The 25,371-nt window shown below is 46.5% G+C and overlaps 1 protein-coding gene across 2 annotated transcripts in view; it reads right to left on the minus strand.

Annotated features, from left to right (window-relative positions):
* Nucleotides 1–25,371, minus strand: part of rapgef3 (Rap guanine nucleotide exchange factor (GEF) 3) — a 52,080-nt gene that overhangs the window by 11,004 nt on the left and 15,705 nt on the right. For both annotated transcript variants that reach the window (XM_088915163.1, XM_088915155.1), the window contains 15 exons: nucleotides 22,114–22,158; nucleotides 11,860–11,966; nucleotides 11,552–11,673; nucleotides 10,237–10,414; nucleotides 9,476–9,560; nucleotides 8,557–8,617; nucleotides 8,004–8,080; nucleotides 7,307–7,453; nucleotides 6,714–6,826; nucleotides 6,372–6,460; nucleotides 5,859–5,937; nucleotides 5,099–5,249; nucleotides 2,579–2,664; nucleotides 2,214–2,250; nucleotides 1,916–1,991 (listed from right to left, as the gene is read on the minus strand). In XM_088915163.1, coding sequence (XP_088771289.1) covers nucleotides 1,916–1,991; nucleotides 2,214–2,250; nucleotides 2,579–2,664; nucleotides 5,099–5,249; nucleotides 5,859–5,937; nucleotides 6,372–6,460; nucleotides 6,714–6,826; nucleotides 7,307–7,453; nucleotides 8,004–8,080; nucleotides 8,557–8,617; nucleotides 9,476–9,560; nucleotides 10,237–10,414; nucleotides 11,552–11,673; nucleotides 11,860–11,966; nucleotides 22,114–22,158 — 1,453 coding nt within the window. The remainder of the gene's footprint in view (nucleotides 1–1,915; nucleotides 1,992–2,213; nucleotides 2,251–2,578; nucleotides 2,665–5,098; nucleotides 5,250–5,858; nucleotides 5,938–6,371; nucleotides 6,461–6,713; nucleotides 6,827–7,306; nucleotides 7,454–8,003; nucleotides 8,081–8,556; nucleotides 8,618–9,475; nucleotides 9,561–10,236; nucleotides 10,415–11,551; nucleotides 11,674–11,859; nucleotides 11,967–22,113; nucleotides 22,159–25,371) is intronic.

Below are 25,371 nucleotides of genomic sequence, written 5' to 3' on the forward strand. Positions count from 1 at the left end.
GGGCAGTCCTGTCCAGAGGGCCCATGTCTCTGAAGGGTTTCATTCCAGCTCAGCTCTTATCAGCCTGGAGCTGCTCATTACTGGGACTAATTTAACAGTAAATGGACCAGGACCAGGGAGGAAGTGTCACACTTAAGGTAATGATCTAAGCTATCCAGCTGCAAGAATGTTGTTGGGAAAGTGTTGTTAATGAAGAAAAAAGAAAAACAGACTCCAAAGTCTGCTTCTACACCAGGCATTTTAAAGAGGACAAAGAGAAGCCAAGCGTCCTCCTAATCATGAAGAGAGCATCCCCAGTCCCCAGATCTCTCACCTATGGAGCTGTTCTAGAAAGAATTCCCACTTACTTGACACAAATGGCAAGCAAACGTGAACTAGAATGAAAAAAGTTAGGTGCCAAAGAGTGAAAAGAAGCTGTGAGCACACTCTAACAGTGCCTGGTATCCCATCAATGTAGTGCACCTTGAAACTCTTGTAGCATATTCTGAACCCTGCCTGGAATACTCCAGTCATTACTGGAACAAAACAAAATGTTTAGACCGACTGTGCAAATAATCAGCCTCACTGCTTTGTATACCTTGTCAGCCCTTAAAGGTACACGTTGAACGAATATAAATCCCACTGGTCATCAATATAAATATTATCATTCATGACTGATAACTATGCTTTGGAATTTTTGTGGTCTGTACTGTAAAAACCCTTCATTCCACTGTTGTAAGTAGTGCACCACTCTTCATCACCATCCCAGCAGACAGTCACATTCTGTGATGCTCTTTTTCAGACTCATAACGCAGCTCGTGAGAAGGGCAGCATTCACAAAAACATGATGTGCAGATTTTATCACTGAAACACAGAACGAGAAAAGCCTTTTTGCCAATTCATTGACAAGAGTAGAGTGCAATTTACTCTGCAGTATAAAAGTGCTGCATTTCAAAATATAATATTCAAATATCTCTGACACCATATGGTTACAGGCCAGCAGGAACCGCAGGACTTGTGAAATCGATGCCTTACCATTGCTTTAGACCTGGGAGATTCGGTTGGTTCAATTGAGTAAATATTCAGGTGGGATAAGCCTTAGAAAACCCTGTGGATTTAAACTGGAGTTGAAAGAGTAAAATAGAATCCAGGTGGATTAAGTGATTAGTGATCTATAAGTGCCAAAGTGTGTTTGAATAATTTAGGCCACTGATGACCAATGAGAGACACATTGCAGCAAGATTTCTAGCTATGAGTTGTGTAGACTTGTGAAGAGAATCGGACATTTGATTGAATGTGGGTGGAGTTTGCATGTTCTCCCTGTGTTAGCATGGGTTTCCTCCAGGTGCTCTGATTTTTCTTGAACAGTCCAAAAACATACTGGTAGGTTAATTAAAATTATTGAAAAACTGGCCCTGGGTGAATGTGCACATGTCTGCGTCTGTCCCCCGTGATGGACTGGCATCCTGTCCGGGGTGTGTCCTGCCTTGTGCCTGTGGCTTGCTGGGATAGGCTCTCTCTCCCCTCTGGCCTGGATTAGAAAATGGCCGGTGGGAATCTCAAGGCATGACTGTTCTGTGAGTGATTCCTAACTGCCTGGTCTTCCAACACCCTTGCTTCTTTCGGAGTGTGGGGTCACTTATCATCTCATCTGCACTCTCTGTTTTTTAAAATTGCACTAAATATTTGACCAATTGTCTGTGAGCAGTGAAAAACAACTGGAAAATCTCGCAGGATCTTGTGAATCCTTAGGACCGGACTTGGGCACCAAATGTGCAAATTAACAATAAAAAAGTCCCTTCTGTGTCTGTGCTCAGGACGATGGAGCTTGGCTTTCAGGTAGAATAAGCAGGACCGACTGTGGGCGAGCCCACTGTGAAGGAACAGATCCAGTAGCTCTGCGGTACTGCGGCATGGTTGAGGATAGAAACCTCACCTTTATCCTGCGCTCTGATTGGCCGGCACTTCCCCACACATTCCTCCTGACCGGAAAACCAGTCGAACTCGTTGGCCTGTGAGAACGACAGCGGGACAGTCTGCTTCAGAACAGTCCTGCACAGGATCGCGGAGCACTCGGGGGTTTGCGTTCACTGTGACGTGTTACAGGAGAGGACGCCAGCCTGGCCCGTGCAGAATACAGGTCGTGGCGAGGTCACGCCAGCACTGCGCTGGCTGGTGTCCTCCCGCCCCCACCCCGCCCTGGAGCTAGAGACGGCAAGCCGAGCGAAACCCACCCTGCTCTGAGACGCTGCGCTGTAGCCGTTCTCCAGCCTGCGAGAAAGAAATCAAAAGGCACATTTCAGGAGGAGAATGAGACACTGAACCGGAGCTGCACAAACCAGCGGGGAGAGAAAATAATTATCATAATGAATTCTAATCATAACTAATAATTACCATTAAATCTAAAATGCTTAGGTCTTGGTGGCATTTACAAATCCACATGGTCTCTTTACGTTCTTCCAAACGGTAATCAATTCCAGTGACTAAAAATACCATTAAGAGGAAGAAGACTGACAACAGTTTGACTGTCAGCAGGGGTGCAAGCCAGACGCTGAGCAGCCGCCTTCTGCTCCCCTGCCATTTCCTGTTTGTCACTCACGCTCGGGTCTTCCTCCGGTCAGGCAGCTGCTGCTCCTTCAGCATGACGGTCAGACGGGAGTCCCTCAGCACTGCCCCCTTCAGGCCCTGGGAGGGAATTACAAGGATGGGCAGAAAGCGCAAAGCGCAAGGAAGTCAGGAGCTGCCCGTGCCAGCCAAGCCCGCCCAGCAGACCACGGGGGCATGCCGACCTTCCGCAGGGTGCAGAATGGAAAACGGCTCAACCCACACCTCCTCCACCGCCTTTAAAGGGATTATCCCGATAAGCCTGGGTCTGAGGACGGTAAAGCATCTTGAGGTTCAGAAAAGAAGGGGGGTGTGGGTGCTTTGAAAACTGGATTGCAAAGACACATTATGGGAGTCACATTTCACTGTGTCTGTTAACTTAAGCAGAAATAAAACTTCAACTGACCGCCCAGGGAAGGCAGATCAGCCACTGTTTACTCAGTTTGGCTCATAGGTGTGCTGCTGTACAGATTTAAATGTTCCAAAGCTCACCGCAACACCCTCTAGAACACGGGTTTTCCTTTAAGCAGCCTGCATTCATGGAAGATCTGACACACACCCTTTTTTGTCCAGAGCTCTACAGTCTAAAATACCATCACAGGTCACAGTCATCTCACTAGGTTAGCCCATCTGCAATTTGGACAATTCATTAATTATGAGCTAGAACAAGATGGCATCTTTCTAGCCACTTGGATAATTAATTATGAGCTAGAACAGGCTGGCATCTTTCTAGCCACTTGGATAATTAATTATGAGCTAGAACAGGCTGGCATATTTCTAGGCACTTGGATAATTAATTATGAGCTAGAACAGGCTGGCATCTTTCTAGGCACTTGGATAATTAATTGTGAGTTAGAACAGGCTGGTATATTTCTAGGCACTTGGATAATTAATTATGAGCTAGAACGGGCTGGCATCTTTCTAGGCACTTGGGTAATTAATTATGAGCTAGAACAAGATGGCATCTTTCTAGGCACTTGGATAATTAATTGTGAGCTAGAACAGGCTGGTATATTTCTAGGCACTTGGGTAATTAATTATGATCTAGAACAGGCTGGTATATTTCTAGGCACTTGGGTAATTAATTGTGAGCTAGAACAGGCTGGTATATTTCTAGGCACTTGGGTAATTAATTATGATCTAGAACAGGCTGGTATATTTCTAGGCACTTGGGTAATTAATTATGAACTAGAACAGGCTGGCATCTTTCTAGGCACTTGGGTAATTAATTATGAGCTAGAACAGGCTGGCATCTTTTTAGGCACTTGGATAATTAATTGTGAGCTAGAACAGGCTGGTATATTTCTAGGCAGTTGAATAATTAATTATGAGCTAGAACAGGCTGGCATCTTTCTAGGCACTTGGATAATTAATTATGAGCTAGAACAGGCTGGCATCTTTCTAGGCACTTGGATAATTAATTATGAGCTAGAACAGGCTGGCATCTTTTTAGGCACTTGGATAATTAATTATGAGCTAGAATGGGCTGGCATCTTTCTAGGCACTTGGGTAATTAATTATGAGCTAGAACAGGCTGGCATCTTTCTAGGCACTTGGATAATTAATTATGAGCTAGAACAGGCTGGCATCTTTTTAGGCACTTGGATAATTAATTGTGAGCTAGAACAGGCTGGTATATTTCTAGGCACTTGGATAATTAATTATGAGCTAGAACAGGCTGGCATATTTCTAGGCACTTGGATAATTAATTGTGAGCTAGAACAGGCTGGCATCTTTTTAGGCACTTGGATAATTAATTATGAGCTAGAACAGGCTGGTATATTTCTAGGCACTTGGATAATTAATTATGAGCTAGAACAAGATGGCATCTTTCTAGGCACTTGGATAATTATGAGCTAGAACAGGCTGGCATCTTTCTAGGCACTTGGATAATTAATTATGAGCTAGAACAGGCTGGTATATTTCTAGGCACTTGGATAATTAATTATGAGCTAGAACAGGCTGGCATCTTTCTAGGCACTTGGATAATTAATTATGAGCTAGAACAGGCTGGCATCTTTCTAGGCACTTGGATAATTAATTGTGAGCTAGAACAGGCTGGTATATTTCTAGGCACTTGGAAATTAATTATGAGCTAGAACGGGCTGGCATATTTCTAGGCACTTGAATAATTAATTATGAGCTAGAACAGGCTGGCATCTTTCTAGGCACTTGGATAATTAATTGTGAGCTAGAACAGGCTGGCATCTTTTTAGGCACTTGGATAATTAATTATGAGCTAGAACAGGCTGGCATCTTTCTAGGCACTTGGGTAATTAATTATGAGCTAGAACAGGCTGGCATATTTCTAGGCACTTGGATAATTAATTATGAGCTAGAACAGGCTGGCATCTTTCTAGCCACTTGGATAATTAATTATGAGCTAGAACAGGCTGGCATCTTTCTAGGCACTTGGGTAATTAATTGTGAGCTAGAACAGGCTGGTATATTTCTAGGCACTTGGGTAATTAATTATGAGCTCTCCTTGGATTCACTCTGGGTTTGCGCTCCTTACCTCCAGAAACTCCACAGCTGTGGGATCCTCTTTGAGCAGCTTCCCGTACAGCCCCACCCACTGGTACAGCAGGCGGATGATCTTCTGCTTCTTGTTGAGGGAGTACGCCGCCTTCTCCAGCTCGGAGCCTTCTGAGGGCTCGGTGTGGTAGGTTCACAGGGGGGTTAAGGGCCACACTGTGCCGGGTACCGTCACAAGAAGGTCACCATCTTGTCATCTGCTAGGTCAGGGTCAAGCAGTTACCGAGACCCATCAATGAATTCCAGTGCAGCTCTGGCAGAACCAGACTGTTATGACCACCAAAGGTGTTTGGCTAATCAGACAGTTAAACAGCCTGCAGTACTGAAATCCAATGGGCAGAAAGCCTCTAAAGCCATGTGTTCTCTGCACCAGTTCTCCTGTACTTGTTCTCCTGTACCTGTATGTCTACAGTACCTGATCTACAGTCAGTTTTCTTCACATTTCTATTAGAAGATTATAAAGCTGCTGGCTGCAGAATTGTCCTGAGTCCCCCAGATCTCATTCTCACCCTTACCTACCCATAAAATGGGATCCTTGTTTCTATTTTATTTTAAATACAACCGAACACCGGTGTCGTACAAATAATAGGCTTGTGTTTCATATTCAAGTCAACTTTCGACCTTTTTTCCCCATAATAATAACTGGCTCTGCATCCTGACAGCAATCGATTCATTTTTTGAAAGACCTGTGCCCTCACAAGATACACTGCGACCCTCCTGGGAGCCTGGTGGCAGGATATTAGTGCAGCAGCGCTGGGCAGAGCTGTGACGAGGGCATGAAGACGCAGTGCGTTAGGAGGAAGTCAGTCACACAGGAATCTGGGGGAATAAAACACAGTTCACGGTTACAATCACAAGACCTGAATTAAAGCCAGGTTTTATTAACGTTCCCCTTACACCAGCCTGTAAAACGTTTTTTGCTCCGGCCAAACTGCCTGCACCTCAGCCACTCCCATTTGCTTACAGTGGATTATACTGTCTGCGAACTTAATAAATGTTCACGGATGTGGTTTCAATGAGGCAGAACAGGAACAATGGCGAGCCTGTCAGGTTTGCCTTTTGAGAGCCAAGTGTCTGTTTAGCCTCTCCAGGAAGTCTCTCTCCCACAAATCCGATCAGTTTATCAGTGTTCAGATTATCATCAGGGAGCCTGACCGGCCTCTCAGACACTCATATATTTAGTAGGCCTACATTCGTCTATGAGCAGCAGAAATGCAACAGGTAGCATTCCGCTTGCCCCTCTGCTACTGAACCTGGGGGTTCGCTGGGGTTCGAGTCCAGCCGCACTGTTTCAAGCAGGTGTTCCAGGATTTTCTCCGGGGTCCCAGACATCACCGTGTACCTGAGGAGACAATGGAAAGTCTGGTACAACGCCGCCAAGTTCCCTGATTGGAATAGACTGTAGAAAAACCACAGTCAAGCCTAGGATTTACATTTATGGGGTGGTTGAGTGGCAGTGTGTAGCAAAGGGGCTCTAATTCTGTAATTCTGTAATTGCCTCTGTGCACACAAAGGGTTACACCATTCCTGGATGGATTCCTGATTGGCCATGTTGCGGTTCTCCTAGTGGCAGGGGGGGGGGGGGGCGTCTTTACTTGTTGCTGTTGGCTGAGCCTCCCTGACTGGACTGCTCGCTTTGACTGCTCTTCTCCAGCACCAGCACCACCTTCCCATGCTCCTCCAGCCGCACAGTGTTGGCCTCCACATCCTGGAAAAGAGCCCGCACCACAGACACTGCTGAACAGGGCTGAGAAATACCCATCATACGAGGGCAGAATGAGGCCACTGAGCGGCCATTTAACCCATGCTAGTACAGTAGCAGCAGTGTTACTTTCTAATAATAAGGGAATTTTTGTCAATATCCTTGAATATCCTGTGACTAGTAAAAAGCTGTATTCGAGTACTGGGGCCTGTCATATTAAAATGAGCACACAAACACCGAAGCTAGTGGAAATGTCCAATTTTCCAACAATACTTTCACATATATGTATCAGCCTGTTATAGGAGATGTCAGGCTCTGCTTGATACTCACGGCAAAGGTGCCACATACTACATACTGCTGTGTTTGTGTCTGCTCTGTTTTGTGCTTGGTGGTGTGTCACATACAGTATTACGTTTATCAGCGCTGCTTGTATAGAGCTGGGTAATTGGGAGATCAGGCTTTGCTGGATTTGACTGAGGGACTGACCTTGAGGATGTGGATGAAGTCCTGCTTGTCTACGCGCAGGAAGTGGCAGTTGTCCTCGCGCAGGATGATAGTAGCCGCTCGGGGGGCATCATTCAGAAGGGCCAGCTGTCCAAAGTCATCCCCCTCATGAAGTGTGGTGACCAAGCCCTGTTACAATGACAAGACACACGCAGAGCACACGGTCATCTGGGTCCGCCGTAGACAAAGCCACCCAATACAATAAACTTCTGCTGACATTTGGTTGGAAAGTGCCTTAAGATGCACCAAAAAGGGCATTCACGTTTTTTTTTTAAATTGCAGGATTGTGCGAGGGCAGCATGGTGGTACAGTACAGTGGTTAGAATTTCTGTCTAGCATTGCTGGGGCTCTGGGGTGCTGTCTGCAATGGCGTTTGCATGTTCTGCCTGTGTTCGCAAAGGTTTTCTCTAGGTGCTCCAGTTTCCTCCCACAGTCCAAAGACATTTTGGGAGGTAAATTGGCTTCTGGGACAACTGGCCCTCGTGTGAGTGTGTGCGAGTTTGTGTCTGTGTCCATGTGTGCCCTGCAATGGACTGGAGTCCGATCCCTTGCCTTGTGCCCATTGTTTGCCAGCATAGGCTCCAGCTCCCCCACCACCCTCAATCGCCTTAAGTGGTTAGAAAATGGATGGATGGCATGACTGTGTAATCGGCACTACAGAGCCACAAGCTTTACTCACCTTCCCGTGCGTGATCACGTTGACAGAGCCCTTCCAGATGATGTACCAGGATGTCCCTTTGTCTCCTTGGCTGAACACTGGCACAAGCAGAGCAAGACTGGGAGTCAGCTTAGGGCAAAGTCCTTCACAAGCACAAGTGACAAAACAGGACCTTCATCCCAGTTTAGTAAGCTGAGTATGCAAGACTTCCCGATGGGTGTTAACAGTCACAGTTTAACACCCCAGCACTACCGATACCCATTTATACAACAGTATTAATACAGATAAATTACAGTTCTTTCTCAAGGACATAACATAATTGTGCTCATTAAGGACTTCAATTTATGTCCCTCTACAGTCAAGCAGCCAGTTCTGGACTTGTGTGAAGTGCAAATAACTTCCTGTAGGCACACCAAAGCACTACAATCCTGCAAATTAAGCAGCATGCTTTCAGCTAATTTTAGACACTAAAGAAGACATTCAACACACCTCTGTATAAATATCAAGAAGACGCATGTACATTGGTACAGCAGCACGTTAAAAATGCAATCGCAGGAAATTGCAAACTACTCACAGAGTGTTCCTGCCTTGGCGTGGGATTCAAACACCAGCACAGCAGCCAGTTCCCTCCGGACCTCAACAGCAAGAGCAGCAGAGAAATCACTCGCAGGGTGCAGACACGAGCTGTACCTGTACCACCTCATCTTACAATTAATTACGTTCATATGCAGAAGTCATCACACATTTACATATAAAGCCTTTCATCTCAAAGGAGCCGAAGCACTCCATGTGGAAGTGAGGACTCACTTAATCCACCACTCAAGCTTCACTAACTGGATTAAGGGGAAATTCAGGGAGACCAGACTGAACAAATCCGGGACATCAAGGTCACTACCCCCTCATTCCCATTCATGGGGACGGGATGCATTCCCATACTGCGTATCACCAACTCAGGAACTGCAACACGGACTCCTGATTATTCTAACATCCCCGCGATGTATGTATTGTACGACAGAGACTCCTGTACTTCAATAGACATACCACTGTGGAACAGGATGTGCTGTGTGTTGTGCTGTGCAATGTGCAATGGTGGTGGTTGTTTCCCATTTTAGACACTAGGTAGCACTACAGTGCAACTGTAAAATAATCCAGAGACACCTGTGCCCACATAAAATGAGAGGCATTGATGCTTTGGTAGTGAAATATGAACAACAAGTACAGAATAGCATTAAAAGGTTAACATAACAGGAAGGTATCTCCGGGTCAACAGAATCTGAAAATCTGAGTGGCTTAGTGTTCAGATGTGAGTAAATGTCTCTGTGCCGACATTATAGCGAGAAACGAGTCTCACAATGTCGGTATCGAGCGGTTTCATCCTCGAGCCGTGGACCAGGGGGCTGGGAATGGGGGATCTTAGACTTCTTCAGACCCCCTGGCGAGGCGCTTGTGTCGGTAAAAAGAAAGCGGGCGAAGGGATAGTCCCTCAGTCTTACCGAGCTGGAGAGATGGGCTACGGCCTTGATGTGCAGCAGCTCCTCGAAGATCACCTCCAGGTCCTCTGGACCCCTCTGGCTCGGCCTGGGAGGAAGATGTGTGGGGCAGAGGGATCAGAGCTCCCTGGTAACAGCCTTGCCAGTCCTCAGACTGTTCTTAGCGTCCTTGTTAGAAGCCCAGGAGGCAATGTTTCCGTGGAGAAGTGGACATTTTACTTCTGTCTGGCAATTTATTTCCTCCTGTTACCTTTATTAACTAGGCAATAGTTTTATACAGTAAGTTAAAGAAGTTCAAGTAGGTAGCCGGGCCAGCATGCATAGGTTGCAAAGGAACGGGTAAAAGGCTCTACAACCGAAACGTTGTGTCTCTTTTCCTTTCAGCATGGAATAAGCCTTTACCAGTAGACCAATAGTCTTTAGAGTTCAAATCTCTACAGGGAAAATTTGAATACATGCATTACTTAAACAAGGCACAAGGTATACAATAAAACGCCAAAATCAAGACGGAATTAGATCAAGAAGGCACTAATGAAGAAGGTACTAACACATCTGTAGCTGGTAGCTTGTGTTTGATCACACAGGGCCCTGATGCGACGGGTGCAGATGTTCTGTTAAAACTGGAGCCATTCCTCTTTACCTGGGCCCATTCGTCTAACTGTGGCAGCGCTCTCTGTACAGCAGACAACGTGCCCAGCTGCTCAGTCAACTTCAACAAGCATCCGCGGCGGTGCCCGCGGGCAGGGGGGACCCAGGCTACTTACGGTTTGCGCAGGATCATGGTCAGAAGGGCATCGGGACCCATCTGAGCCAACAACGCCATCGCCTCCTGAAGCTCGTCCTCCGAGTCCTTCTCAGTAGCCGTGTGGTCCGCCCCGAACTCGGCCTCCAAAAAGTGGTAGAACTGGGCGTCTTTGTCCTGGAAGTTCAGCTCCTGCTTTGCTTGAGCGGAAGGAGAGAAGGCTGGGTAAGGAAGACGTCCGAAGGCAGTGCTGGGAGATCAGCGTGCAAATTGCGTGGGCTCTGACGAAGAGAACCCCGCTTTGCACATGAGTGAAAAGGTGTAGATTCACGCCGTCTGAGTGCAGGTTGGGCTCTGTGACCCACCTGCAGGTTACTGTTCATTTGCTTAGCAGACGTTCTTTCTCAGGGCCATGTCACTAGCTAATGGTTTGGGATTCTCTAAATAGCGCACAGTTGGCTGAGTACCAGCTAAGTATCGCCATCGACAACGTCTGGGATTGGTTGACCACTGCGGCTCCCAAAGAAAGAGCGATCTTTGTGAGCTGCTGGGAGCCGGCCAGACGTCTGGTGACGTCAGCGAGGGACGAGCCGGTCCTCCGGCTGGCAGTGAACCTGCTGTGCGTCACTGTGCAAGATGGACAGGCCAATGGGTGGGAGGATCAGGGGAGCACGGCTGCCCTTCCTCGTTCCCCCTGGGTGGGCAGAGGGATCGGCACAGTGAGCCAAGATGGAAAGGCACAGCGGGTTGATCCCTTACCCAGCAGGTATAGAATAATAATAATAATAATTAATAATAATTGCTTACACTTATTTGGCGCTTTTCTGGACACTCCACTCAAAGCGCTTTACAGGTAATGGGGACTCCCCTCCACCACCACAGGTGTGCAGCCCCACCTGGATGATGCGACGGCAGCCATAGTGCGCCAGTACACTCACCACACATCAGCTATCAGTGGGGAGGAGAACAGAGGGATGAAGCCAATTCATAGACGGGGATTATTAGGAGGCCATGATTGGTAAGGGCCAATGGCCAAGGGCAAATTTGGCCAGGATGCCGGGGTTACACCCGTACTCTTTTCGAGTGTGTGAGAAGAAGCCATAGAAGTGTGTGTAGAAGCCATCCTGTTGATCAGTACAAGGTGGGCCCACCTTGTCTCTTCCAGTTCCTTCTGCAAGGCACTGTAAGTAAATCATTGATGGGTAAATGGAAGCAACAGGCAAGTGGGAATCCAGAATGCTGACAAGACCGACCATCCTAGTTATCTGTGACATCCAGCCCTCACTCTGCAAGGTAAGGGGTGCAGGGGTCACTCTGCACTCTACTGCCACACTTACCATGAACAAGAATCCCCTCGTCCACTAAGACTTGCCACATGCCCACTGCCTGGCTCCGTGATTGGATGCTGCCATTTACTTTCATCAACCAGTCCACCAGCTCCTTCCCAGTACAGCATCGTCTACCACAGGGAGCACAGGAAGAATTAGCGGAACCCCAGTTTTAGCAGCATGAATTAGAACTTGCTCCAAACCAGGCATACAATGCTACTCGAGAACTTCAACCACAAGGAGCTAGAATGAGACCACAATCTGTCCAGGGTTCATGTTCATGGGTTGGCCCCCTTTAAAGACTTTTGCCACTTTACCTGTAAGTCTTGAGGTGGTACTTCCTGTCCCTGATCAGCCCTGGGCTGCGTTCGATTAAGACAGCATAGAGAGCCCTTCCTGCCTTCAAGACCCGCTGGAACAAGAACTGGAAACAGGAGAAAACTGGAATTAAAAACGTGTGGCCCTGGTGGTTAAAGTGACGTGCACTGTGTTACAGCAGAAAATCATTTAATGTGTACTCACGCCGGCACAGAAGGAAAACAGTGACCTCAGTGCCAGCACTGTCATCAGCGGATGACATGCAAACACAGGCTGCTTTCGTCATGGTCTGACAGGAGTGTGAGACACCACTTAGACTAACATCAGGAAGCTCTCATACATACGCCTGTGCGCAGGCATGTATTATCCTTCCCACAAATCATGTTTTCTGCACTGCACATTTTAGCCAACGTTCCTTATATTATTCTGTCTCGTAACGATTGGTAAGATCATATTTTTCAACAGAGGATTACATGAGAACATCATGAAATGCCCGACTGTCACCCCCCTCTCTTCCCCTCTCCCTCAGCTTCTGGCTGTTTTGCAAAGGGCTGGCAGATTTATTCAAGTTTTCTGGCATTGGTACGGTACTGTATGTCTTTAAGGTGTTTAACCCTGGGGACTCAGAATAAACACTCAGCTGTAGGACGTAAGATGGACACTTTTAAAGTCTTTCCCAGGCTCACCCTCTCACTGGTCAAGCCTTCAGCCCCAGGCAAGCTAAGAAATACAACTGCAGCCACTGCCAACACAAATCCAGCAAGGCAAAGGGACACGTGGGTAGCTGTGGAATAAATGGTGAACGGAGGATGTCTGAAATACGACGGAATTGCAGACTTTAAAACGAAGGAAGGCCATGTAAATATTTTTGTACAACCTCAAGACTACAAAAAGATATTAAGTCATGAGCCGCTTTTTGAATTTGGTTTGGTTGAGCATCCCACAATCTTCTCGCCATGCACAGGTTCATTTCATCCTAGACTGCGTGCCAAAGTAACTAATGCAGCAACAATAGCAGGAATGTTTTAATTACGGGGCTGCATTCTTAAGCCAGGGGTCGGGCTGGAGAATGTGCAGGCAGCAAGCTGTGGAATGGCTCCTGTCAGCTGGGCTCTCGTCCGCGTCAATATCTAAATTCCAGCATGAGAGCTGTTCCCTCCCCCGGTCCCTGTGGGCCCCGACTGGGACTGGCACTGGGATTCTGTCTGATCTGCGGACCTCCCTGCGGGCCTCTTCCTCGCCTGGGCCCCTGCCCCACAGCTCGGCCTCCTCTCCCAGGCAGACAAGCCTGGCGTGGGTCATGGGCAGGAGAAATCCCCTGGGGGAGCCCAGCCCGCTTTCTCAGAAGAGAAAAACATTATCCAGCCTGTGAACCATCTGCTGGCACCTTAACCCACCAGAACGCTCTGCCTGAGGTCTCTCCTCTCCTTAACCCCTTCAGCGCCTATATGAGGAGCACGGCCAGCTCCCTTACACAACAGAACAGACCCCGTCAGCTGGCTGTGGACTCTACATTCTAAGCACAGTTTGGCCAATTTAATCAAATTCTAATCAAAGCTGATCCTTTCCTATCTTTGCTGCTTGTCACGCTGCCTCAAGAGCTAGAAATTACTTTCGAAGTGCGCCCCTGGATGTTTTGTGTCTGCTTAAATGAATTTACTCCTTGAATTCCTTGATAACTGCATCTCTCTCCCACTGTGCTGCACTGTCAAAGGCACACGGCTGCTCACTCCCAAGAGGCTGTGTGGAGTTACTTTGATGGATCTTTTCACCCTTATCGGTCTAGTGTAGGGCTGCAGGAGTGGACCAGTACTGCATTGTTCTTTAGAATAACTTCACGGTATTTGACCAACATTGTTAGGTCGCATTAAATAAAAAGGGGATAAGGATTTTTCACAATAAATCGCTTCAGTGCTGGCTGTAATCAATCGTACAACACAATGATCACAACTTATACCAAGCTGCGGTTTGGATGTTTGCCATCCAACAGCCGGGCGAAATAACAGATCACCTGCATGAGAAAAGGAAGCAGCTGATGCATTCACAGTCATTGTCTCTCGCCTTGTAGGACAACAAAAAGCAATTCATTCTGAGCATGTCAGGTGTCTGTCCTTTATGTGAATGACACAGTTTAAAACAAAAACTTGCTTTGTTGCCTGATAGCTGGGAGGCTGTCGCACCAACATCTCATCCTTTTTAGAGTGTCATGTGGCAGAGGAACTGAGAATAAAGTACAACGGGGCCGAGCCAAGTTTCAGAATCACCGATTATATACACGTCCCATCAATCAAATTCTTTAGATGTTAATAATTTAGCATGAGGGCACAATTCTACTGGAGATGACTTGTCAAACAGCAATGTGAATGATAACCTATGTTGTTAGAAGATCAAGAAAAAAACTGGGAAGATGACTGATGAGAGCTGGCCATTTAGCCTATCTAACTGGATTGATTGCTAGTAGCTAGTCTGAGGATCTTACCTAGCTGTTTCTTGAATGCGGTATGCGTTTGAATAGCAGGGCTGGATGGCTTGCTGTATGCTCCTGCAACTCTTTGTGTACAAGTGCTTCCTCTTTTCAGCTTTAAAAGCACATCCTCCTAGTCTACAATTGTGTCCTGTGGTTTGTGTTTCTTGGCTGAATCTACAGACGTCCTCTGATTTGTCTTTGTGAATCAATCAAGCACTAAAGCAGAACTCTCCAGCTGTGGTCACAGAGAGGCCCTGTCCCACAGAGAACTGTATAAAAGGCCACGAAGTCTTCAGTTTCTAAAGACTGCAGTGACCAGTTTCCTTAATAAAACATTGCATTTGGTTAAATGATCAATAAATTACAACTCATCACAATCATTAGAAAAGGGCAACTTAGGGTGTGATCCTACAGTTAGGGCAACATACAGTAAAGTGATCTGAGTGCAACTGTAAGAATATCATTCTGCCATCTCGGAAATATTCCAAGACTACGTTGTCCAAGACTAGAAGAGATGCTGGTCAACACATTTGTCTTTTCTAGAATTGATTAGAACAACGCCCTGTTCACTGGGGTATCTAAGTCCACACTGAACAAACTTCAGTATGTCCAGAATTCAGCAGCCAGAAGCCTCACCAGGTTGCTGCTTAAAGTGATTACATTACTCCTGTCCTGGAGTTCTTGCACTGACGTCCTATGAGGTTTCATGTCGACTTTAAGGCTCTGCATGGTTGGACACCTCAGGACCTGTCTGATTATTACCTTCCTACTCCCCACCTTGCAACCTTCTTTCATCTCACTCGGGTCTCCTGTGTGCCCCAAGCTTGCCTCTATTCTATGGCTGACAGGGCCTTCTCCTGCTGTGCCCCAGAGCTCTGGAACTCTGTCCTCCAGGATATCACACAGTCACCTTCCCCCAGCACTTTCAAATCCAGACTCCGAACCTTCTTCTTCAGAAACCCTTTTACCTAAGTGGTGTCTGTCTGGTCCTGGCATCTTCTAATCTGCTGCATTTTCTAATCCCTAGTCTTTATTTGTGCTGATTTTGTTATCTCCCATCTTTGTAAACTCTTTTCTTTTGTCCTGTTTTCCTGTACAGATATGAAGCTACTTTTAAAGGCACTACATACAGTTGTTATTATTATTATTATTATTATTATTATTATTATTATTGTTATTATTGTTATTATTATTATTAAGGATTTTATATTGCACTGAACTGACTGAAGGGGAAATACTCCAGGAATTCAAAATCTGTATTGGAACTGCATGGCTTTCAACCTGGAAGTTCGACTGACAGGACTGACAGGGCACGTCAAGGAATGTCAGGATGACTCACGAGTGTTTGTCATTGATCCCCGCCAATCACAGAAGCGAGAGTCATGCTGGAAGAGCTTCATGCGTGACATTTTTGCAAAGTCGCTTTTCCTGTCTCTGTGCCCTGGAGAGTTCAGATGTTTTCCATGGTTCAGGGGCAGATGTGGTTAGAAGATGCAGGTGGGACACACTGAAAAGGCTTCGTTCTCTGCATTCCTGTGCTTAGTATTCATGTTTTGAGCTCGGTGCGGATTGAAGTTATTCACTATTTGGTATAAAACCAACAGCCAAAATATGCCATCATACGATACTGCCATCACTTCTGATTAATCAGACTAGTTCCTACAATATTTAATACCAGAGGCCTGGAAACAGACACACACATTTTGTGCGTGTCCATTATGTGCTTATCCCTAAAACACATTTCTGCAGTGCAATCCTCATTCTAGTGCTTGAAATTCCACTGCACTTCCAGACCAAACAGAGAAGACACTCAGCCACACCCTGCCTCTGCATCACTGACCTCCTTGATAACACATACAGTTGGGTTTCCGACATCTGGAAGTTTAAAAAGGCGCCGTCCTTCGGCTGAGACATAAAGCCGAGGTCCTGACTCTCTGCGGTCATTGGAAAATCCCAGGGCATTTCTCGAAAAGAGTAGGCGTGTAACCACAGCATCCTGGCCAAAAATCCCATTGGCCTTTACCAATCATGACCTCCTAATAATCCCCATCTCTGAACTGGCTTCGTCACTCTGTTCTCCTCCCCACTGAGAGCTGCTGTGTGGTGAGAGTAGAGATGCACTATGGCTGCCGTCGCATCATCCAGGTGGGGCTGCACACTGGTGAGGGTGGAGGGGAGTCCCCATTATCACGGGGTCACAGGGCTCTTGGATGGCGGATGGACAGGGCGGAGTAAAACTGAGTCAAAGGCTGTCAAACACAACTTTCGAACTAGTAGCGTAACCGACGAGGACTATGAGAAATCTAGCGGGTGGGCGAGCGTCCCCCGCCCCCTGCCCCCTGCCCTCTGCCCAAGTACCCACTACCCAGCACCCGCCTCCCAGCCTGCTCTTGTTTCTGTATGGCAGCGACTGTAACCGACACCCCCAGCTCTGTGTCAGCAGTGTGGGAAAATGACAGGCCGCAGGCGACTCTACAGGCTCTCTGACAGTCTTATTGCCCGTTTCATTACAGTGGGATGTGCCGGTCACGGAGCAGGGACACAGCTGGGTGGGCAGACTGAGAAAGTGCAGGCGGAGGGGGGATTCTCTGAGAGGGATTTCAGCTGATTCCTATAAAAGATTGTGATTACTGCTGTTTGTTTTAGTTGATCAATGATGTTTTAATTAACTTAAATAAACAACAAATTATCATATAAGGGAGGTTTACTTATGTCTTTTAACCATAAACACTTTATGCTTTAGTATCATATGCCAGTACGGGGTGGACTTGGTTATATGTGATGTGGCTATTTGTGATGGTTCACTGGACTGACCCTCCTGTACACATTTCTTTCATGCCTATACTATACAACAGCTACCTTTAGAAAGGCCTTGCTTTCACTACTGTATAAAAGGCAATTCCACTTGTTCTAAAGCCTGAAAGTCATTCTTTTTCCTCTCTGATTACACTAGTATCTTCTTGATGGGGGGGGGAACACCGTGACAGATAATGTGGTACATAATCCCGCAGGCGTACCCAGACATCGAGATTCTGTGACATTTTTTCAATTCAATTTCAATGCAATTCAAGATTCATCCTCTGGGGGAAATCAGACAGACAAACATTGCCAACAGAGCTGATACAAAACTGTTTCAGGGGAATTTATATTGTTTGGGAGAGATATTGCAGAGGGGATGAAAGACTTCCTAATTCTGTTGCTTTTACAGACTGGGGACACAGAGACATCACCCAGATGGGAGTAGTGTAAATACACAATGGAGGGGGCGAGACGCGCACTGATGTGGTGGTTCGTGACAGCGGTGTGATGTGATTGTTTGCACATGATTACCATGACCAGGCACCTCCTTGTAATAAAAACGAAAAGGCAGACTGCTCTGTCGTCCATGGTCATAGATTACCTAGGACATAGGTTAGGACATAGGATCGAAGCCATTAATCTTAATTAATTTGGCTGCCACTTTTACCCAATGATTTAATCAAGTGATTTGACATTTGGGCCCACTTGCACAGATGGGCATTTTGCTAGAGCAGTCTCAGTGAAGTACTTCGACCAAGGAAACAACAGCAGATCACAACCCAGGATTTGAACCTACAACCTTCCAGTTACAAGTCCCCAAAACGTGTCTGCTGCTCCACATACTGTAGCTATCTCCATTATTCTCCAAAGCTCTGATCCCTCGCTATAAAACCAACAAACACAAAATGAAATTCACATGGCTTGATTAAGAGAACCATCTCATTTATGTCAGGCTTAGGAGAAGGTGCAGACAAAATGTTATTAAATCGGTGCCTTTCTGTCAAAGGAATCAGAGGTTTCTGTACTGCAGAAGTACTGTCTTTTTGTAACCCCTGGTCACTCATATTTCTCCTACGCCAGGTACGTGTTCTTTCAGAGATACATGTTTTGATAAAGACAGTGGGTTCGCTTTCTGCAAAATTATTTTTCTTTGTAGTAACCTGGAGATAAATAAGAAGTACTGGGACTCGTGCATCAACCCCATGACTTCAGGAGGGCTTCTGGGAATGCATGTCCAAAGAGGGGGAAAAAAAAAAGAAGAAAAACCCACTGTGGTTCCTTGGACACAGAATTCTTTTGATTCCTCGGAATCCTGTGTGTTGGGATAAGACAACCAAAGTGGAAAGATTGCAACGGCTCAATGAGCTCTGTTCAGCAGGACATCAGCGCTAACCGGGCCTCTTCGAAATGCCGAAACAGGACTGCCTTTGTGTGCGAGAGTGGAGTCACGCGTGCTGTGCCGGAGAGTGGGATCTGTTATTGGACGTAAAATACAAAACAAAACCAGAACACAATGGGTGGCAACAGCCCGTGCTGCTGGAGTCTAACCCGGCAAGCAACAGGCGCAAGGCCGGACACACCCTGGCCATCGCAGGGCACACACAGCTTCGCCTTCACCTGCGCTGGCTAATACCACTCTCACAGGGCCACACGATACCCGCCAGTAAATGCTCTCGCTGTGATCTAGCTCGCCCTTCATTCAGCTCGACACAAGCAGGGCGTGCTCTCCTCTTTGCATTGGCTGGAAAAGACTTGGCTCTGCGGCACCACAAAGTGACACGCAGAAAATAAAACTCCATACAACGCAATCCCTCCCTGTTAATTCTTTTTCAATTTGTTTGATAGCGGACAGTTCTTTGAGGAGTTTAACAAGGGGGCGTCTGTAAACAAATTGAATGGTTTTTACTTTACCTTTCTTCAGGTGTGTCTTGAGCAAATTATTTGATCTTGTCATTAAGATACTGGTAGACTGCAGATGATCAAATCACATTCTAGAGTGCGTAAGAAGATAATTTTAATAGGACTTCATATTACTCTATTATACTATATATACAGTACATATACAGTATATACACATGGCTCACGCCATAGAAGTGTCAATAATCTGTTTGCAAGTGACCTCTATAAATAATGAATTCATTATTACCAAAAGGGAGATCTAATGTTTTGCAGATGTAAGATTTTGGGATAATGGTGTCTCTGATGTTGTATGCCTGCATAAATCACCATTTTCCTCCCCAGAGCTACAGACCTACAAAGTTATCTGCAATCATATTTCAGGAGTGACACCAAAGGATCGGTTAAGAGGCGGGTGAGGCAGGAGATGAGCACACACACAATGCCAGCCAGGCCTAACCTGAGAGTACAGGCAGCTGCAGATGGCTTTGCTGTAAGGTGTCGTAAGTGCTTGATGCTCAGGCACAAGTGCTAGGGTGAGGAAACCTACATTGCATCTGCCTGTACTGACAATCTCATTATCCTGAGAGCATTAAGCTCCTTTTCTTCCAGCATGTAGGAGTAAAACTGACTCGCAGCCAACGTGCAACAAAGATCTTGTCAGAAAAACACCACCCTGCTTGTACTTGCGTGCTTTGGCTGCAAGCCGGCACGGTGGTGCTATAAACCTGTGCAGCGTGTAGACAGCTGCCCCGGCCGGACCGCGCACACTGCAAGCTCAAATCAGCACCCCCCACAGTGCAACAGCACTCCCCAGCTCTGATGAACCCCTCTGGCGTTTCGAATATTGCAGCTTGGCTGTTGGATTGCATGTGGTGCGGGCTGTAAGGAGGTGCAACAATGACACTTTTGAGCTTCGGAGTCTGTGCTTCAGGATTAATCACGCATGAGCAGACTGTGTGATTCATCAAAAAAAATCGTTATGAATACATATTCTGTTTCTACAGTGATCGCAGGCATCAAAGGACTATTAGTTTCTCATGATGGCCTCCTGCACGCTTGGGGAACAGAATACTTTCCCCCAAAGTCTCATTCACCAGAGCTGAAAGCAATTTATTAATGAGGTTTTTGACTTCGTTGAATCACATGGCCGCCATGTATTTTTACCAAATACTGCACAAACAACACACCTTCATAAATACAACAGCTACCAGCCATCTGCATCAGCCTCAGAACCTTTTCAGCCACCCTCGCTGGGATGCTCTCCAAACCGGCAGGACTCGAGACCTTCAGCGAGGTCTAATTAAAGAGGGTATTAGTCATTACCCAGCCTGCTCTTGGTGTACTGCGCTCCCACAAGTCAACATGCTAGAGAAATACGCATGTTTATTCTGTCAACATCCCTGCCTCTGCTTCTGACGAACCACTCGCAAATTAAATTTCGGCAAAAAAAATGCCAAATTTTCCCCTGGCCATTACCAGTCATGGCCTCCTAATAACCCCCATCTCTGAACTGGCTTCATCACTCTGCTCTCCTCCCCACTGATAGCTGGTGTGTGGGGAGAGTACTGGTGCAGGTGGCTGCCGTCACATCATCCAGGTGAGGCTACACATTGGTGAGGGTGGAGGAGAGTCTTCATTACCTATAAAGCACTTTTAATTATTACTATTGTTATCATTATATTAAACCCGTTTCTACACATTCTGAAAACCTCAGATCTGGGCTACCACTGCTCCCCTTCCCACTTCTTCAGAAACAGAGACTGGACTCTCAGGCAAGCTGCTGAGCTGACCCGTGAGGCAAAGACAACCGAAGACAGCAACACCGGTTTCATTTCAGTCACCTTTTGTTTTGTCGAACTTCAGCTTGTTTTGGAATGCAAAAAATGACAAGGTCCCAGTACGCTCCGATGAAGGATATACTGTATAATCAGAACTCTATGGCGCTGCTTTTTCGAAGGCACGTTATTTTTTGAAAACATCAGGAAAAAACCCAGCCCTGGACATAACCGAGTGAGCTTAGCCAGCTCGGGTTCTTTTTCAGGCGCCTCGCTCACCGTCGGCCAGAGCGCCCAGAATCAGCTTGCATGTGGAAAAGGGACAGCTCTGGCTCAAAGCCGTCTGAGAACGCACCCTCGGCTTGCGTCTGTACGTGCTTGAGCCTGCGCGCAGCACGGTGAGAGGCAGCAGGCTGGAGGGTCAGATCCCAAGCTGCGCCAGGCTGGAAGCTGTGCTTATCAGAACGTGTCTGAAGCCGATTGTTCTTCTAGCACCACTGTGATAAGAGAGGGGGCGTGAGACTGGCTGCTCCTGACGCTGGAGTGCACTTTAGACCTCTTGCCAGGGCTCGGCTGCTGCGCCTGGAATTTTACAGCCCAGACAGCAGCGGAGGAAATTACTGGGCACTAATTACAGCAGAGGGGAGGAATGAAAAAAACACAGCAAGACCTGCACTTCCAGAGTCAACAAAGCTCGGGCAGGGCAAACAGAACTATCACCAATACAGCAACACAGCACAAGCCCGTCCCTCCTTATCCCCGCTGGGATCTCTCTCGATAGGATTTAGGACTCAGTTTAAGCCTTTTTTTCCATTTCTAAAGCTGAAACCTCAAAGACTCAGAGTCAAGGCAGCCGAGTGTCTGCAGCAGTCCGCCTGGTTCTACAGAGCTCCTCTGATTGGACATGCTGTGGCTTTTCAACACGTCAACTTGCAAAACCCAAGCATGCCAACCAGCAAGGACCTTGTGACTCTCCAGCACCAAGGTTCAAGAGCACTGATTTGGAGGCCTAACGAAAACTGAGATCTCTTCAAGCCTCCTTCCATATCTTCAGAACTGTGGTTCACCATCCTGGGCCTGGAGTAGCCCTGCATCCTCTGGTTCTTATACCAGCCGATAGATCAATACCCAGCAGACACAGAGATCCAGAACCGGAACCCAGAATCACTGCTTTAGAGGAAAGGCACAAAATCGTGACCGGAAAACAGATTCATCTTCTCTTGATGGCAGTCAGGAACTGCAGACAACAGACGGGGGCCTGCGGGAGAGGCTGTGCTTGGATCAACCAGTGTCGTTTCCACGGCAACACTCACCTGTCTCATTGTGTCCTGGGCATCCAGCTCCTCTGGCAGGGGAGTCTGCAGAGAGAGACGCGCAGTGTTAAAACATTGCAAAATAGCTAATATCTCTCATTACCAATACTCAACATTGTCTAAAATTTAAAAAAAAGGACATTGATTTAGCCTTAGCAGAATGTTAAGTCAGTTTTGGCTAACAACAGACTTTTCCTGAGACCACTGCTGTCTCCTAGAACACATCTCTGATCTTCACACACTTGCTCACGAGAACCGTAGCTCATGAACTGGGGGGGGTGAACAACCATTTCAACTTTAAACAAGCAAGCTGGGAGCCCGAGGACTGGTTAGCGTGCTTTTGCTTAATTTCCTTGGAAGGTTAATTTTTCCAAAACACAATTGCCCTCTCCCAGCCCTCCCACCTCCACCCCTCTTCCCCGATATCCCCGTCTCCCTACTTCCGGAAGGGCCGTCCAGCTGTGCACGCAAGTGGGATGCACATCTGGAATGACCTCACACGCTGTCCGCCCTGTCTCTGCTGCTTCAGTGCATCCTCAGTGAAGACCTCCCACATCTCACAGTTGAAGACCTCAACAACATCCCTGCTCTGACACCGCACTGCTTCTCCATGAGTGGTGCGGGAAGACTTGAATGATTTATTTACCGAGTTAGCAGTCAGCCTTATCTAAATCATTTTGGTGGTCATAATAAAGTTTGCAAATGAGATGGGGTCATTCAGGGACAGCCAGCCCAGGGGCGTCAGACTCGGCCTTTGGAGGGTCTGGTGTCCTCTGGTTTCTCTTCCACCAGTGCACTCAGTTAGAAAGTGAGCCTTAAGGTTTCATTATTGTAAATTTTCTAAACTGTCTCAAAAGTTTGTGTTATAGGTGACCATACTTTTAAATCCAGAGCAAGTTACAAAGTATGCAGAGTTTACGGATGTTCTCTGCCAAGTTTGTACAGTAATCTCTCTGCTTCCCTCCCCTTAGGTCAGCTCTCACCCATGTGTACCACAGAAAAGTTGTATGCAGGCACAGAGAAGGATGGTTTTCCATTCACTACCTCGATATTTTTCCGCAGAAAGCCTAGACAGCATGGAGTATGCATGGAATAAAGATTTGGCATCAGCACTGAAATGTTTACCAACATGCGAGGATAGGGAAAATGTTCAGGTGTGTACAACTAAAGAGGCACTTCACTAATCCATCCGTCAAGAAACGGTTTCCACCAGAAAACCGTGTGTCCTGTACTTTTCTTTCAGCTTTGAGTCACTAGGAAACTGTATGTTAACTGCGGAAGAAAAACAGTTAGTCAAAATCAGAATGAAGAAATGCCAACAACCTTGCTTCAGATTCAAGGTGCCAACCAGTACTTAATACTCAATTGTGTGATGTCTACCAATGCTGCACACACTGAAGAAAGCACATGCGGTATTTGCTCAGCACATGAGAATTATTGGATAGTTTGCAAGATTGTAAAAGACAAATGCAATAACCATCTATCTAACATTACCATTATCTGCCAGGTGTTTACCTATTCTTGAAATGTATCTAAATCATTTGGAATGTCATGTGCTGCTTGATTTTTTTTACCTGTCAAAACTAGTAATCATTGAGGCGACACCTGCTGTGCTTGTTTTGAAGCTGCAGAACCACCTGATTCAGGCAGAGCCTGACTGTAGTTCACGTTTTTCTCTGGAAGCTTTATTCAGAGGAAGCTTTGCTTAGCAATCCTGTCACCACGGGTTCGCACAGAGCTGTGGAATTCACCGGGGATGTGACAGCGTTTTCTCCACACCTAAAAACCTCAAAAGAAATAAACTAATAAAATCGTACGCTACATCATGACAAAGAACTACTGCAGTACTTAGCAGTGTTATACACTATTCTTTCCTTCACTATGCAAGGCTAAGTCCATCCTAAAATGAATTTTCTTGGGTATTATTTCATTTGCTACATTTGAGGTGAGGGGACTTTGAGTGACCGGATGATTCAAGTGCTCTCTTTTTACGACAAGCACCTTCGATTTTTGATGAAGGTGTGTAATGAACATGTTAAATAGGGTGCTTACATTGAGAAATACAGTAAGTAGAGTGACAATACCGATGCAGAAATAAATGTCAGACAGTGTTGTCAGTTCAGAATCACGTCCAAACGAGTCCTCTCATCTACTCTGGGTTAAGACTGAGTTATAGCTTAACTCCTGGACCAATGTTCATGTTCTTGCTTAGGAAACGAAAATACAGTACTTAACAAGACAAACACACTCTCCTAAAATTAATCTGGCACACGACTCACGAAGCTCAGGTTACATGGAAATCTTTTCATGCTCCCATGATTGTGGAGGTGACACGTCCAGTGTTGCAGTTTGTGTTGTTCTTAGCCTTGGGATTTCAAACCGGTTTCATCTTTTCCTGGGATCTTCCCTCTTTACTCGCTAACAGCAGAGAAAGAGAGGGAGGAGGGGATTTCAGGTCAAGCAGGAGACAGCAGCCTCCACATGAGAGAAACGAAGGGGGAGTCGCCTGCAGAACAGAGCCCTTTGCAGAGAAGTTGTTCTGTAGGCTGGCTCTCTGCCTCCAGCTGTTCAACACAATGCTCCCCCCGCCCTCTCCCTGTGTTGACGGAACAAACTCTGCTGGGAGAGCCCAGTCTCTAGCTGTCAGGAGTGGGCAGACCCTGGACTGCCACAGCTAATAACCTCCTTACTCCTGGCAACAAGGCTTCGGCTCCGACGGCCACTAGATCTAATGAAGGGCTTCAGTATTCTTCTACTTTTAACCTCCGAACTTCCCATGAAGTATATACACAAAAGCAACCACAAACAGTATAATTATGCAGTTCTCCAGCTGTACTTCCATGTCTGTGATATAAGTGTCTTGTGCATATCCAGCTCCATCAGGAACTGCTTAATGCACAAGCTCATACTGCCAGCCGCAATGGGGTTTGTGTCAGCTCTGTTTTGTGCTTGGTGTTTTGTCATGGTCGTATTAACTTTGAAGCCCAGCTATGGCAGGGTTTCCGTATCATGGTACTGTTTATACCCCCTGTGGTGATATAGATTCAGACAGTAAGGAAGGGGAACTGTCCAGCTATAGCAGAATAGAACAGGCTGATATTGCTTTGAATCAGACTAGACAGTGAGTCTAAAGACAAACCATGTCCTTGCCTTGAAAACATCAACTCTGAGAACACAGCATTGCTGAGGTTTCAGGCATTCTAATTTTAGAAAAATGCTGCATACTTGCTCTGTTCATTTAATGGATGTCCTTTGAAG

Source organism: Atractosteus spatula, chromosome 1 (assembly GCF_055471065.1).
Source record: "Atractosteus spatula isolate fAtrSpa1 chromosome 1, fAtrSpa1.hap1, whole genome shotgun sequence".
Classification (NCBI taxonomy): Eukaryota; Metazoa; Chordata; class Actinopteri; order Semionotiformes; family Lepisosteidae; genus Atractosteus; species Atractosteus spatula.